The 16,608-nt window shown below is 30.4% G+C and overlaps 3 protein-coding genes across 3 annotated transcripts; 2 read left to right on the top strand and 1 right to left on the bottom strand.

The window, feature by feature from the left end:
- Window positions 1-152: 152 nt before the first annotated feature.
- LOC17886575 (type IV inositol polyphosphate 5-phosphatase 9) lies at window positions 153-3,301 on the bottom strand. The gene is made up of 8 exons (XM_006292508.2): window positions 3,214-3,301; window positions 2,891-3,081; window positions 2,471-2,578; window positions 2,081-2,390; window positions 1,409-1,593; window positions 974-1,082; window positions 720-871; window positions 153-627 (listed from the first exon to the last, which is right to left on the bottom strand). Exons 1-8 carry the CDS (start codon window positions 3,232-3,234, stop codon window positions 411-413), a joined length of 1,293 nt encoding a protein of 430 aa, XP_006292570.2. The 5' UTR covers window positions 3,235-3,301; the 3' UTR covers window positions 153-410.
- A 6,106-nt stretch (window positions 3,302-9,407) lies between these two features.
- Window positions 9,408-12,242, top strand: LOC17886315 (purple acid phosphatase 8). The gene is made up of 7 exons (XM_006291400.2): window positions 9,408-9,693; window positions 10,813-10,969; window positions 11,066-11,173; window positions 11,254-11,381; window positions 11,479-11,607; window positions 11,702-11,769; window positions 11,838-12,242. Exons 1-7 carry the CDS (start codon window positions 9,496-9,498, stop codon window positions 12,052-12,054), a joined length of 1,005 nt encoding a protein of 334 aa, XP_006291462.1. The 5' UTR covers window positions 9,408-9,495; the 3' UTR covers window positions 12,055-12,242.
- Window positions 12,243-12,791: 549 nt separating this feature from the next.
- LOC17885544 (purple acid phosphatase 7) lies at window positions 12,792-15,627 on the top strand. Its single transcript, XM_006292137.2, has 7 exons — window positions 12,792-12,996; window positions 14,132-14,288; window positions 14,413-14,520; window positions 14,676-14,803; window positions 14,882-15,010; window positions 15,123-15,187; window positions 15,292-15,627. Exons 1-7 carry the CDS (start codon window positions 12,808-12,810, stop codon window positions 15,500-15,502), a joined length of 987 nt encoding a protein of 328 aa, XP_006292199.1. The 5' UTR covers window positions 12,792-12,807; the 3' UTR covers window positions 15,503-15,627.
- The last annotated feature ends 981 nt before the right edge of the window (window positions 15,628-16,608 follow it).

Raw genomic sequence — 16,608 nt, 5'->3', positions numbered from 1 at the left:
ATTCTTGTGGTTGATCATTCGTTTTACTATATGTGATATTCTTCATTGGTATAGTTCTTTTTAAAAAGTGTGGTCGAGAATTTGAAGTGTATATACAAATATATGACCGCGACCGTATGGTTGTTGAACTGCATATATGTTTTGCATATATATTCTCGAATGATATTTTACCATACAACTGTCACTTATCGTCAAGATTTGCATATTTATACAAATATCTCACAAAATCCTATATTATAGATTCTTTTATTACAAGATGCTAATTAAGAACAAAAATTTATAAAACCAAGACTTTATGCATATAAGCTTTCTAAATTTATATACTATAACTATAGTTGTGTGTATTATATATGTGAACAACTGATCACAACTTACAAGATATATCACCCCAGCTAGTTAATATATATAAACTACGTAGATATCCAAGAGTAGTCTTTTGAATCAACGGCAACTGTGTCTTCAAATCTGTCCGAGAAAAAGAAGTTACGAATCTTTTTACCACGCCTTATAACAGTAACTTCTGCGGTGAAAATTGCTTTGACAGGTCTATGATCAGATATCTTCGTTTCTCCTCTCGTGTATTCATGTTGCTTCAGTCCACCTCCGTACCATATTATTCGATCACACCTAATATGTGCATGCATGTGATCACTATATATGTAATGAAACCTATTTTATGATATGGAACATGCATGCATGCATAAGTGCTATATACTTACCATGCAGGAGCTCGTTTCTTCTCATCTTTTTTGTATGTAATGCACCCATAATATAAATCCGAATTCGGAATATATTTATAAGTTGGAGCGAACTTGACAATTCCTTCTTGCCATCCTTTGAAATTCTGGCCGTTCAAGATCTCCATGCTTAGCTTAATTTTATATAAATTAAAAAAATATAAGAAAAAAATGGCAAATTCACAAATTTTAACACATGAAATTACATTAAAGTATACAACTACATTTATAATTACCTGATCATTTTCTAGTAAGATGTTCCATTCTTTGCTTTTCACCAATAATCTTGTCTTATCCTCGGGTAATGAAATTCTATAATTCAAGTCTCCCAAAAAAATAACTCGACTGTATAAATTGATCCAACAAAGAGAAAACAAAAAAAAAAGTTTAAATTAGTTAGATTATATAAACAAGAAGTACCACTAGTTGGGGTAATTTCTTAACAAGCACTTACCTAGCAAACCAACTCTCTTTTTGTTCTTCACAATATCAAGTCTTATTATATTTAACCGGTCAACTTGCTTAAATTAATATTAATTTTGGTCTGACCTAATTATATAATTAATTACTAACAAGTTGTAAAAACTATAATTTACACAGAAGTATATGAACCAAGTGTTATTAAATTCTTTTCAAGATTAGCGGTTATATTAAAATAAATATAAACTTACTCGTGATCAAGAATCTTTTTGGGTAAATCGAGAGATGAGCCTCGAGGAAAACTCGATCTTGCTAAGATCTCGTTGACATCGGAGTTTCTTTGTCTCTCATCTCGGTCACGGCCACCAGAAGCTAGATGGCAGCAAACAAAACAGAAGCTCGTCTCGTGCAATTGAAATCTAACCGATACTGATCCCTAATGATAAAAGAAAAAAATGTAAAAGAACTTGATTAATTTAAACATCTGATTTCTTCAAATAAATTATGGTGTAAGTGTGATAACCAAAGACAACCATTTTCATTTTAAAAAGCAAATTTTGGTGCTTCAATATTTGGCACAAAACTCACACATGCTAACCCTGAAGTTTAAAATATGTTTTCGTTCGGTGAAATTAACTAACGAACTATTAATTAATTATTATGTGTTATATATAAATCACAGTCGTCAAACTTGCATTATGTTAATTTAATAATATATAACTATACGTTCAATTTCAACCACTAGTTAAAATAATCAGTTGTGAATACAAATGCGAACGCACGTAATCATTTTCTATTAACAGTCAACACCTAAATCTGTCGACATCTATAACAGTGAGATTTTTTTGAACTGAAAAAAAATTTAATAATAATAAGAAGAAGAAGAAAAAATATACTAATTATAAATTCTAAAAATAAGTTACCTTGTTTCCTAAGCAACCCATGATGCCGCATCCAACGCATGAAACGCTAGGATGCTGGATGTATGGCCAGAGATCACCTCGGACCCAAACGGTGATCAATATTCCGACCATCTGTTTACTTATGATACATCTGAAATCTTGTGCAATACTATTGATGCCCTTTGATTCCGACAAGTCCTTGTCTCGATGAGGTTCTGCTACTGCTCTCTTGTTCAAAGTCTCTCTTATCAAGGAGTTCCATTTTACAGAGACTTTGTTGTTATCTGATCCCAATACATTCGAAGCTCGAAGAGGCACAACTTCTTGAAACCTAGATTTTCTTAGGAATTTAAAATCCATACGTTCATATCTAAATAAATTTAATTTTATATAGTAGAGTTCATTAATTACCCAAGCACGTATATGTCGCTCGGTGTTTTGTGTGTTTCCAATAGATCATCCATGTCAAGCCCATCGTCCGGTACGATACCACCAACGTTCCATGTGCTTACAAAAACCCTAAAAAGAAATAGATTAATTTTACATTAATAAACTTTATAAAAAAAAGTACGAATTTTTTAGAAATTTTTTGTCAAACGTCCCACTTAGTATAAAAACATTATTTATTAATTTTGTAAACTCATGAATAATAAGGGATCAAACTAAGATTCCCTTGAAATCCAATTTTAGACTTCAGTTGCCATCCATATGTTGATTAGCTCTACTCATTTCGCGTATTCGGAATTAGGTTTAAATGCCGTGCAATGCAAGAAAAGTGGCTAGTTATATATAAACAAAGGGTATATAAAGTTATATATATGTATGTATTACTTGTAGTTGAGATGAGTAGTTTTGTGTTGCTCGAGTAGAATTGATTTAGAAGTGAAAGAAGGTCGTTCATCAACTAATCCGGACGCTTCGAGAAGCTTCTGATCGGTATCAGGTGGGAAATCAGCGACGAAGTTGTTGCTCCCGACGCTTTTCCTTAGGATCTTGTTGGCCACAAGTCTTGGCCACATAACCTTACCAATACCACATAATAATTTGCAATATATTAATGATCAAGATTCAAAAGAGAATAATTATATATATGTTATAAGTAGTGTTTTCGGGTTAATCCGACGAGTATATAGTTAAAGATACGAAAGACTCACTTCTCTGTTGCTTCCAAGCATTGCTGGAGAGAAAGAGAGAGATGGACAAAAGAACAAGAGATAGAAAGATGAGAGAGAGGTTTATCAAGAAGCAATGGAATTGTAGATGAAGTATAATAAGTAAGGGAGGGAGAGGGATAAGGAGAAAGAAAGAGAGCCATGCAAAGCCGGAGAGAAAGAGGTGAAAATGTGACGTGGACGATGATTATATTATACTACATAGTTTTTATAACCATTTTAATAATTTGTCCGACGATATTATTGAGTTTTTTTTTTACAAGAAAAAAATCCAAAGAAATGAAGGTTGATGATTGGTTAGTTATTATTACTGGTTGTTGGACTCGTTAGACATCAAACCACTTTGATCACATTGTATACGTCTTTAAATCCCACAGAAATTAATATGAAAACCAATCAGTTTTTGTCCTTAATTGTATTACTTTTAAATTAAACACAGAAAACGATTACCTTTTACATATTTAATAGCGAAGAGGGTCCAACTTGTTACTATTTTTATCATTGCATATTAAAAATTAAGTGAAGATATCATGTAAACTGTTTTGTAATAATGAAAATGACAAAATTAGCTGGCTATGTATAATATGAATTAATAAAAGCAAACATTATGTTTCCTCTAATTATAGAGTTCTACTATTTTGGTCTTTTGAAATCTTATCGTTCTTATGTCATAAGCTTTCTTATAGCAGAGAAAATTAAAATATTGTTCCTTTTTGGTCGGTCTAATCACTGTGGACCGCTAAATAATTTTATTCAGAGGTATTAATTTTGATATTAGTTAGTTTGAATTCATTTTTTTATATTAGGCTTTTAAGTTTATAATTGTGAGCAGCTAGCTAATTACTCCACCTATAATTGCTAGTGGTGTTCATAATTGTATGAGCAAATATTCGTCGTATTAATTTGGTGCTGTGTTGTAACTTGTGAGTCATACTACTATATATCAGTTGGTCTTTTAAAGCACATGCATGCATGACACTGCAATAGTATCCAACCTAACTAAGAGAGAGCAAGTGAGCAATAACAACAATAACTATGGTTATGCAAATCGTATATGTACAAACAAGTGGGTTTAGGTACTTTTGCATAATAAATTTAATTTCCCAAATGGAACAGTAGCAGTGCAGGCTTACTATTCGAATTCGTTATTTTGTTATGTGGACGTCAAGAACTTACAAACTTCTTTTTTTAAAACTTGATTTATTAAAACATTTTGCAAACCAAACAGACAACTAACTTATATATAGTATGATTTATCGTAATTTTGGGTATTTTGAAAATAATAGATCACTAACCTATACGAGAACCATCTTAACCAAAAAAGAGAAAAAGAATTATTACGGTGTTTGTAATCAAGTGGTCTCTTGTTAGTGGGATAGGGATCAAGATTTCAATTCTAGGTGAGTTGATTACCATTAATCATGGCAATATTTGGTTAACGGCTGTGATCAGTTGAAAATATTATAAATTTGACCAAGAAGATATTGTTACTCGAATAACCTATGGAGCAAGTTGCATGAAAAACAAAGTCTTGGCCTCTTGGGTATGGAACTTGCACTTTTGTAGTGCAGCCAACAAAATAACCATATATGTCTAACTGGATTCAACCATTCTCAATGGTGTCTCCACGGAAGCTATATTTATTTATATAAAAACTACATAATTCAAAAAGTAGCTATTCTTTTGATTTTTTTAAAATGAAGTAATATTTTACATTTACACACTTTCTAAAAAGAAAGAAATAATGAGGTGTGAGCAAGATTTGAGAAAAGTGTTTTAAAGAAGTGTGAGCAAGATTTGCTCGAATTGTATTGTATCCGTTACAACTTTTGTAGACAAGTAAGAATGAATCAAAATGCAACACGTGGCATATAATTGTATGCCTAAAAGAATATGACATTGTTTATGATGGTGGTCCACGTGTCGTCCTTTTATTTGTTTTCTGTTAAATAGTTTATAATTTATCCCATTATGTACATAGTTCATATTTTGTTAATTTTTTTGTTACAAAAATAACAAATTGTCTATTATTTCGTCCATTGGGTTCAGTACTATATTAATCAGTATGTTTAGCGTGTGATAAGATTATAAACCTGTAATAGCTTTGAATTTTCTTTTATCGAAGCTTCTATCTTATTTCAACTAGTATTGTTTTGGTAATTTTAACCAAGCAAATACATTTTTAAACATTTTTCTGACCAAAAGAATAAAATAAAATCAGGTTGTGTCTTGACAATTGGGATTCCTATAAAGTTGGAATACAATTAAAATCGCGAGGTGAGGGTTTGGTAAATATTGTTTTTGCGGCATGTCCATTATTATTAATAACCAATGATTAATAATTAATTATAAAGATAATCTTAAGAATTGTTGGCCTTCTAAAAGGTCAAAGATTCCTATTTTTGTCTTTTTATTTTCTATTTACACATTGACTTAGTGTAGTATACTGTATATGCAAATGTATATTAAAAGAATAACTCAGTAGTACGGGAAAATTCCTATTATACACGAATATATGATAAAATTATAATATTAGTATATAACATAAAACGAGAGACAACTAATCGTACTACATATTTTATTTAGTGAGTTTTTCATCAATTTAAATAGATAAGATATATATATATATATATATATATATATATATATATATATATATATGTATAGAGAACTGAATCTCATTGGCTGGTCGGTGAGAGTTGTATTGCGATTATAATCATATACCATTTCTTCCTACCAGCCGAGAGGATATTAATTAGATGAAAAAGTGCAAATACTTTTAGAAATAATTATTCCATATATCTTCTTCATCTTTTGTCCAATTAAAAATACATAAAATACCGATATTGCATCACATTTTAACTTCTCTTCATTAGTTCCTAATTATTAAAAATATAAATTACTAATAAGAGGTCGACAAACTTGCATAAATTGTTATTAGTGGTTTAGCTAATTAATATTAAATACATTAATATTTAGGGACCATTGGGACCATAAGTTCTTTTTAGGTAGGATTACCTTTTTTCTAAATTAAGCTAGATGACTACGTACTCTTCGTATAAGCACTTAGATTTTTGTTTGTTTGTTTGTTTACTATACATGTTTTAATTTGGATTGCAAAAGTTGGAATTAGTCTTGTTTTCTCTTTCGGTAATGAAATTTACTTTGAATTTGGTTGTAACTTACGTTTTCATTTCAGTTTGATTCGGATGGGTATGAGTGAAATCGAGTGGAGATCAAATTCAGTTCAACTCAATGAACGTTAGCCAAGACAAGTTGGTATTTGGTAATATAGTTTTTCGTGGAAGATACGTTTCAACGTGCTTCTAGAAAATTGGGCTGCTAATGGGCTTCATCTTTTATTAAATGGCCTGCTAACATGCATCTAAACAAATTGGTTTCCACGCTTTCATTGCTACTTATATATTTAACTAGTTGTTGATCCGCGCTGTACGCGGAAGATTTATAATTTATATTATGATTTTTTTAACGTTTTTGTTGGTTTTTTACTGTTGTCATTTTTGTTATTTTATTTTCATATGGATTGTTTTTTTTTTCAATTTTGTATTTGTTTAGTATTTAAAATGTTTATTGTTATTTGATATTCGCCAGAGGTCTATGGCAAGTTTCTGCGGTATTGTCTCTTTTTGCAAGGTATGGGATTAGAGAGATACTGTTTCCGATGTCTGGTTTTGATCTATTCCATGATAGATGTTCTTGGATCTACCTTGTTTTTGGTTTCTTCATATGCTTAAATATGTGTACTCTGGCCAATAGTTTCAAAATTGGTGCATAGCTGCAAAGGAGTTGTTCTTGTAAACAACGGTTCTAGTAGATGTTTTCCGATCTATCCTTAACCGGTTTGATTGTTGTATCCGATGTTTAACTATCCAGTTCCAAATTCGTGTATCCGACATGTTCTCGATCTTTCTTAATCGGTTTGACTGTTGTGTAACCGTTGGACCTCAAGCTCATGCCCTTTTGAAATTATTAATAATTTTTATTTAAAAAAAGTTAATGATGTGGCGCTGATGTGGCGGAAGGAGAAGAGAGGAAAGGTAACTTTATATATATAGATAGATACTTAATAGTAATTTTTGAGTTTCAAAAAAATAAAATAAAAAAAATAGTAATTTAAAATGTTTAAAAGATATTAATATATCTTTTTTAAATAATTTAAAATAACATATAAACGAAAATAACAATTAAACTATATTAAAAATATTAACAAATATAATACTGTATTATATCATCAATTCTCAAATATTTCTACACCAAAAATATTAATATTGCATTGGTGATAAATTCAACAGATCTCTCCTACTTTCACCAATACACATGCTCTAAGTCTCACGAGCCTTCCCAATCCGACCAGTGAAATCTACCGTTGATATATCCAACATACACTCTTTGAACACCATGCTTAAAAATTTTGTTGTTTACAACACGTTCCTAACGTTGTGTTTGTCGACTTGTAATTCTCAAGATAAGGAATCTAAGAGATAGCCTCCGTGATTAATTGTTTGAAAAATAAAATAAAAAGCCTTCATGATTAATTCTGAATGAATAAATGGATGAACATGTTGGAATTGTTGCTGCAGAAAAATGGTTTAAGTTGTCAAAGGGTATAAGTTCTGATCTGAACACGTTACATTAAATTTTCTATGGTCTTAATTAGTTTCACTTTTCTTAACTGTTATGTTATGTTATGTTATAAATCCATTTACATTGATGAGGGTACTAAAGTGTACGCGACCAAAGCCACCGAAAAGAAAATGGCAAATATCAGTTGTAAATCAAATGTCAATTATAGAGATTTGTTTGGTGGTTATTTAACATGACAATACGTGCTTCACTCATGCTGAATTGAGATCATATGTATATGTTTATGTGTACTAGTAATCATCACCTCTCTTTCCCTCTAATTATTTTATTGTTTATGTGTGTTATCACTTACTTTTTTTTTATGTGATGTGATTTGAAGTGAAAAATTCCTTGAGAACTACACTAAAAAGTCTTCTAAAGAGCCAACTTGATATGTCTAAGAAAACTAGTTGTGAGTTGGTAAAAGACTTGAGAGGATATAAACAGCTTCTTTGAGTTTTGAAGATGTCTTGGGCCATATCGTCAAGTTTTCAACGTTATGATTTGTGTATAATTTACTATAATCATGGAAAACGATCGATTTCTCCACAAATTAGTATTTATACACAAAATTTTAAATCGTGGTTATAACTATGTGAACTTAAATAATTATAAATTTTCTACATAAAAATTTCAATCCGATCAAATCCATTAAATTGGTAAACAATATTATTGTTCCGTCAACAAATACTGACTAAGATGCCACATAATGCGATGAAAATAACGTTATTTCTTTTTAGAAGGAAAAAAAATTTGTGATAATATTATAGGGTAACGAAATGAAATAATTAAGTAATTAGTTTTACACCTTAATTTGTTTTATATCTTATACGTTCATACTCGTGCGTGATCATCATTCTAAAGCCTAGAATCTCATTTGAGATTTCGGGTAGATCCGACATCATCTATACGTGGATGCTATTTATTTGAGCATATATGTATGAATGTATTGTCATCACACCTTTATATATGCGATCTTAAAAATAATTGACAACATTTTGGAAGTTTTCGTCGATCGGACTCTCACATGCAATTTGGAATTTTTGTAGTCGACGCTTCTTGGATTTTGTCAAGATAAGAAAAACACAAAGATCAGTTAATAATTGAAAATCTATGGTATGGGTTACCATTCGGCTTAGGACACCTCATATATATGGTGGAGTAAATTTATATATACATCGTTGGTAAATTGATATCTTATAACAATAGTATTAAAATCCATGCAATTTCCAAATATTTAGGAACAATATATGCAAATGTCAAATACACATGTGGAACAATACATGCCACATCACATAAATATATTTAACATTCACGCCTAATTTTTTTCGTCCACCGTCCCTTTTACATTGACGTGTACATTGTTACTAAAGTCCATTTTAATTAATTTGAGGGGTTAAGTACGTATGATGATAATAATATGTTCTTGAAACGTTTAAATCGCCAAGAAAAACAAAACCTCTCACAACTATTACATTCTTTTTTTTCCTGTTTTTTTTTTTTGTTTTTTTTTTTTCATTTCTTGTCCACATAAGGACTAGCTATAAATACACAAAGCCAGAACAAATCCACCATCACCCCCTTACAATATTTTTGTTGTTTTCTTTCCAAAGTCTCTCGATGGATAGGTTGAGAGCTAAGCCCATGGAATTCATATTTTCAGTTCTCTGTATTATTGTTATATTATTCGTCTGTAATTCAACGGCGGAGCTACCACGGTTTGTCCAAACGGCAAAACCCGATGGTACGCTCAGTTTTCTCGTCGTCGGCGACTGGGGAAGAAGAGGTTCTTATAACCAGTCTCAAGTAGCTCTTCAGGTACGTACACCATAAGTTTGTGTGTGTATGTAGAGATGACCTTGTTTAGTTGTTTATACCTTGTCTGTAATTAAGCTAATTTCATGTCTTTTATGGTGTAATTAGAATACGTTAAGCGAGATGACGAAAATGGTAAGATTAATCATAGATATTAGTGTATTATATTATTAGAAGAACCGAGAAGCGTGTAGTATTATGTTTTCTTGACGTCAAATGCATCGTTTGAGTAAATTACATACGAATTAGTTATTGTTGTAGACTTGTGTAGTAAATAAGTAATCATTTTCTTATTATAGTTTGTAATACTGATAATAATACATTAATACTCACTGAGTAGTGGCTTGAAAACGTGTTGTGTCGATTCGTATTAACAAATAAAATTCTGAATTAGAACAAGAATATAATGAGTGAGAGATTTTATGGGTCTATGGCTTAGATAAGGCTTGTCCTCCTTTTTCCTAAATTATTGTAACCTTGTTTTTTATTCTTTTTTGCCAAGGTTACTTTTGTTTTCATAAGTATTGCATTGTTGTAAAACCTAAACCTTCATTTTTAAATGATATTTATAAGTTTAGTAAAAAGAAAGAAAGATGAGAGGATAGTAATATTTGAGGCAGAACTTTTATTTTTTTTAATCCGAGTTTGAGAGGATAATAATATTTGTTAATTAGGGAGATAGTAATATTTTTTAATTAAGGAGCAGTGAAGGTGATGTTGCATACATAATCTTTGGTTTAGTTACGTAACATGCGTGGAAGTAATAATCTTAAGGCTGTGTATTAGTGTTGCAATTCCACGTTATCATTTTTAATTTTGGTTGCTTCTATTATTCTACAAGTAAATGATCCTTTTGATTAAAGGAAGACAGTGATTGGAGAATTTTTTACTATTCTAATTTTTGTTTTCTTTCTTTTTGGTCAAAAATAAATTTGTGTATCATTATTATATATTTTAGTTTGTAGTGAAATGGACAATTTTGTCACACCTAACAGTTTCCAAAAACAACACATTTTTATTTTGTCTTTTTATCATTTGTTGTTTTTATAAGTCTGATTTTTTTTTTTATTATTTTCTGGTTTATACTCTACAAGTTGTCAATTATAATTTGTTTGTCATCAGATGGGAAAAATAGGGAAGGATTTAAATATCGATTTCCTTATTTCAACTGGAGATAATTTTTATGATGACGGAATAGTCAGTCCATATGATTCTCAATTTCAAGATTCATTTACAAATATTTACACAGCATCTAGCTTACAAAAACCATGGTATAATGGTACGTAAATCATAAAACTATATCTACTCTTCTCAGTTATAAAGAAAACAAATTATTCTATATTGACTCATTGGTAGACTTTGATTTTTCTCGTAGTGTTAGGAAATCATGATTATAGAGGTAACGTCTATGCGCAACTTAGCCCCATACTCAGGGATTTGGACAGCCGATGGATTTGTTTAAGATCTTACGTCGTTAACGCTGGTAAGTAAAAATACTATACCAAGAAAACAAAATGTTAATATATATGTTCTTCATTAACACATAACATTTTGTGTGTGTAGAATTTGTGGATATTTTCTTCGTGGACACGACACCGTTCGTAGATAAATATTTCGATGAACCAAAGGATCATGTCTATGATTGGAGAGGCGTATTACCAAGAAATAAGTACCTTACCAATCTCTTAACGGTAACTATTTTGTTTTCTTATTAATTTCTCTACCCTAAGCTAATTAAAATATCAAAAACATGTGATTAACATGCACCTAATCCAAATTAATATATAGGATGTGGATGTGGCATTGCAAGAATCAATGGCAAAATGGAAAATAGTCGTCGGCCATCACACGATCAAAAGTGCAGGTCACCATGGAGTAACCATAGAGCTTGAGAAACAACTTTTACCTATCCTCGAGGTAATTTTTAGATAAACTACTAAACTATGTACAATAGGAAAAAAAAAAAAAAAATAATGAAAGAATAAGTAATTGGTTTTCTTGAAAATTTTAGGCTAATGAAGTGGATCTCTATATAAACGGGCATGATCATTGCTTGGAGCACATAAGCAGCATCAACAGGTGATTAATTAACTAAACAATTTATGGATTTGTAACGTAATTAACGTTTTGTGTTTGTTTGTTTATAGTGATATACAGTTTATGACAAGTGGAGGTGGATCCAAGGCTTGGAAAGGAGATGTGAATGAGTGGGACTCTCAAGAGATGAAGTTTTATTATGACGGACAAGGTTTCATGTCGGTTTACACATCTGAAGCTGAACTACGCGTCGTTTTTTACGATGGGTTTGGTCGCGTATTGCATCGATGGAACACTTACAAAAACAGTGTTCATTCCGATATCTAATGATCGATGGTCTGATAAAGAGTTAAGACAATATTATTATTAATCGTTCATTGTTTATTGTGTTTTTTATTTTATTTCACGTGGCTTAAATTTTTTTTTTTTTTGTGATTATTTAGAGTATTTTAATACATGGAGCGTACATAAATATAGACCCATAATTTGGTCTTGACACGCATGGTTCTGGTGTCCACATTACTTTTGTTCAATTCATAATTACCATCATATTTTCACTATATACATTGATATAATATATATAATTAGTTTTGCTCATATCACATAAAGAAAGAAATCGTTAATTGTATATAGTTCTCTTTGTGATTTTAACCCCCAAAAAAAACCATATATACAATCTGATTTTTTACTCATTTAATACAAAATTCAAACAGATGTACGTACTTTACTTATATGTGTTAGATATCCCAGAAATATTAATATTAGAGATTTTCAGGGAAAGATATAAATAGAAACAAATCTCTTGATACCTAATTAAAGGTGTAATTAGTAACACGCAGCAGCATGACCCATACCTTTATTAAAAAGATATATAATATAGTAAGGTAATGTATCTTTCCTTCAAATGTGTTGACTAAGAAAAAAAAAACATCCTTGAATAAAGTATCAACCATGTTATTCTTAAGGATCCATCTATAATAATTAATTTGTTACGAAGACATCTTTCTCTCTATATATTTATATGCATTTTGTTTTGCTGAATTTACTCAAAACGAGATAAATAACTAAGCTAAGAAGAAGATGAAGATGGGTATCGGAAGGTTTAGTGTGAGTTTGATGTTTCTATGTATCTTCTTCATCAGTGGTTCTTTGTCGAAGCTTCAAAGATTGAAACATCCGGTGACCAAATCTGATGGCTCTCTTAGTTTTCTGGTCGTTGGAGATTGGGGACGCCAAGGAGAGTTTAATCAATCCATCGTTGCTCATCAGGTGCTTAACTAATATCAGTTACTTTTTCAATATCTAGTTTAGTGGTTTGCATTTGCATCCGATCACCACCGAGTTGAAACATACTACTTTCATTGTATATGGTTCTAAACTTCGAATAACCGGAAAATACTACTTAGTGGCAATTATGTGGTCATGAAAACTATACAAAAGAATGAACACTAATTTTCACAAAGAATATTCGGATATTTCATGGAAACACCATTGGTCATAGGTTGTGTGATTCGTAAGATAGAATGTAATAGATATATCATATAGTATGTGTTTATATATATATATATATATATATATATTTGAGTTGAATGTAAAATTAATTCAAACCAAAAAACCTTGTTTTCACATCAATTAAGTGCAACATTTTCCTGAAACTAGTTAAACCAAAAATTTGATATACAACACTTATATGCCACGAGTCTCAAACCATTGTTGAAAAGCTTTCTTATATGTATGTGTTTATATATATAAACATAATAAATAATATATACATACACCGCCCAAATGATTAGGTTTGATTTTTGGTGAAAAGGTGTATTTAATTTAACCCGGTTATAGTTTGTTTTCTTGTCGATATAGTTTTAAAAGTTGATACACGTAACGAAAAAAATAAACATCTCAATCATCTTAAAATATGGACATAAAGTTGCGTCACCATCATTCTTGTAGGACGAAGTCATTCATTCTACGCAATATGTATACGTATGTAGACATTAAATTGAAAAAGCATATTCGTGAAAGTATACTCTTGGCTAATTAATGACGAATTGATACGCTTCATTAGAAAGAAAGAAAGCATATTCCTAATATGTAGAAAAGTGATGAAATTAAAGATGAAGGTTCTCTTGTTTTTCTTTTTGTGAATAAATGTTAAGTTTATTCAAAGAAAAACCTTTATTTACAATATATGCAACTTTGGATTAAATGAAGGTTCTCTTTTAACAAAATTAATGTAGTCATATATATGAGTCATAATGACAATAGAAGTTGAAATTTATATATATATATATATATATTTTAATTATAGTTTTAACATTTACATGAACTGAATCATATAGAACAAATCTGTTCTAATAAAAAAAAAAAGTGGTTTGTGTAATATTTAAATTTGAAAATTTGTCAGATGGGAATAGTGGGAGAGCAATTAGACATAGATTTTGTGATATCAGTAGGAGATAATTTCTACGAAGACGGATTGAAAGGAGAGACTGATCCTGCCTTTGAAGCCTCTTTCTCTCATATCTACACTCATCCTAGTCTCCAAAAACATTGGTATGCAGGTAACTTTTACTTCCTTTCTAATCAAGTAGTTCTACGTACATACATGTTTGCTCCTAGCTAGTGTGTAATCTAATATGCCTAATCAACGCGTGAGTGAGACTAAACACTCAAATGTTGTTGCAGTTTTGGGTAACCATGACTACAGAGGTAATGTTGAAGCACAACTAAGTCACGTTCTCACCCAAAAAGATTGGAGATGGTTTTGTCGTAGATCTTTCGTCTTATCCTCAGGTTCCTTTTTAAAAAAATACTTCCAATTTATTTAACAGTATATTTTCTAGTTATATATACATATACTTAGATTAATACTAGTATATTACACAGTAGAGTGCATACAAATCAATTATGTAGTAATATTTCTTGTTTTTCTTGAGTTATATTTATAGGAATGGTGGAGTTTTTCTTCGTGGACACAAATCCATTTGTAGAAAAGTACTTCACTGATCCAGGAAACCACACTTACGATTGGAGTAATGTCTTACCCAGAGATAGATACATCTCAAACCTCCTACATGTAAATACATTTTCTTTCATAATCACAATTATATATTCTTTAAGTTACTAAGTTTAACTTCTTTCATTGAAATATTAGGATTTAGATTTAGCGATTAAAAAGTCGCGTGCTACATGGAAATTTGTAGTAGGACATCACGGGATCAAAACCGCAGGTCACCACGGTGTTACTCAAGAGCTCATAGATCAACTTCTTCCAGTTCTAGAGGTATAATTATATAACCATTCATAATTATATTTTATTTTATTGTTTTCTACAATGATATAATTAAAACTATGATAGCTAAATTTTCATAATTTATATTCGTTTATTATTGAAGGAGAACAAAGTGGACTTGTACATAAACGGACATGATCACTGCTTGCAACACATTGGCACTGACGGGTAACAATAGATTCACTTGCCTCTTCTTTTGATCCAACGTTGGATTAACATGGATGATTAGGGTAATAATAGTAATTTTTTTACTGTGTTGTGTATTTGTAAAGTGAAACTCAATTCCTGACAAGTGGAGGAGGATCAAAGGCATGGAGAGGAGATGTTCAGCCATGGGATCCAAAAGAACTCAAACTTTATTACGATGGACAAGGATTCATGTCTCTTCACGTCACTCGCTCCCAAGTTAACTTCGTCTACTATGATGTTTTCGGCAATGTTCTTCACCAATCTTCATTGTCCAAAAGATCTCTTCTCCTTTAAATAATGTTTTGAATTAATTTCTATATACTGTTTATTTATAAAAGATCTATCGATGTAATGCTATATATTGAACACAATATGTGTGTAAGAGTGAGCAGTTTCTCATAGTATCTTTCTCTTGTAAACCTTGTTTTGTTTTGTTATTTCAAGTGTTAATCTCTATTTCGGTCACAACCACTTGCATCTTGTGATTGTCTTTTAGATTTAATAAAGAAAGATTGCATATTAGACCTCTAAGTTTGAAAATGATAAATATTTATGTAACTTGTAGTTCCATGATTGAAATAATTAGAGACTTCATTATTAAATTTTCCCTAACAATATGCAATTTATAGGTAATGATCCAGAACAAGAAGAAGACTAGCATCAATTTGCATGTTCCATATTTAAATTTGAAAAAGTATTGAATTTTAGCACAAACTCGATTCACGATAATACATTGGTACAACAGTTTTTTTTCTTTTGTGGATGTTATAATTTTAATCAAGTAATCAAAAAATCATTCATTTATTTAGAACTGAGAAGGATAAGCAGTAGCGTCCTCAATAATACTAAAAATAGAATAATTACATACATTAATTTTCTCAATAATATATAATTATGCTAAAATACTAACTCTATCTATTAATTTTCTTACACAATGATAATAATAATAATAAATTAGCAATGTTTATTTTGTCAAAACTTTGCTTATTAGATTTCCTAGTAAAATTGGTACAAAAAAAAAATTCCTACTAAAGTTTTTTTTTAAAAAGGCTTACGATAAAACTATTCAGAGCATGTGCAATGGAGATATTTAGGGTATCTTAAGATAGGTTTTGAAAATATAATAATTTAGTTTATTGAAAATTATGATCAAATATTAAGAAAAATGTGTTAAATTAGACATGTTTGTGGCTGTGTTAAATTAAATTTACATAAAACATCCTAATTATTATTTTAGACACTTTTTAAGGGTTTACCATTGAACAATGCTCTTATTAATCAAGCCCACAGGAGCCCATTTGCTTAGTATAAAATACATCATCTATCATCAAATCCCGTCGTGGTGTAATTTGATCTCCTCCGTGTTTTTGACGCCGGTAGAGCGAATTTGCGAGAGAAAC

This window comes from Capsella rubella, unplaced genomic scaffold, assembly GCF_000375325.1.
Source record: "Capsella rubella cultivar Monte Gargano unplaced genomic scaffold, Caprub1_0 scaffold_5, whole genome shotgun sequence".
NCBI classification, from domain to species: Eukaryota; Viridiplantae; Streptophyta; class Magnoliopsida; order Brassicales; family Brassicaceae; genus Capsella; species Capsella rubella.
Note: the sequence above shows the minus strand (reverse complement) of the source record. Positions and strands in the feature narration are given on the sequence as shown.

Bases quoted from the DNA above. Each gene is read 5' to 3' on its own strand.
- LOC17886575 (XM_006292508.2), bottom strand. From the start codon at position 3,234: ATGCTTGGAAGCAACAGAGAA. The intron at 1,083-1,408 runs GTAAGTTTATAT...CAATTTATACAG, and splicing joins AAAAAGATTCTTGATCACGA to TCGAGTTATTTTTTTGGGAG. The intron at 628-719 runs GTAAGTATATAG...TGCACATATTAG, and splicing joins AAGAAACGAGCTCCTGCATG to GTGTGATCGAATAATATGGT.
- LOC17886315 (XM_006291400.2), top strand. From the start codon at position 9,496: ATGGATAGGTTGAGAGCTAAGCCCATGGAATTCATATTTTCAGTTCTC. The intron at 11,174-11,253 runs GTAAGTAAAAAT...TTGTGTGTGTAG, and splicing joins ATCTTACGTCGTTAACGCTG to AATTTGTGGATATTTTCTTC. The intron at 11,608-11,701 runs GTAATTTTTAGA...TGAAAATTTTAG, and splicing joins AACTTTTACCTATCCTCGAG to GCTAATGAAGTGGATCTCTA.
- LOC17885544 (XM_006292137.2), top strand. From the start codon at position 12,808: ATGAAGATGGGTATCGGAAGGTTTAGTGTGAGTTTGATGTTTCTATGT. The intron at 14,521-14,675 runs GTTCCTTTTTAA...TTATATTTATAG, and splicing joins ATCTTTCGTCTTATCCTCAG to GAATGGTGGAGTTTTTCTTC. The intron at 14,804-14,881 runs GTAAATACATTT...TTGAAATATTAG, and splicing joins ACATCTCAAACCTCCTACAT to GATTTAGATTTAGCGATTAA.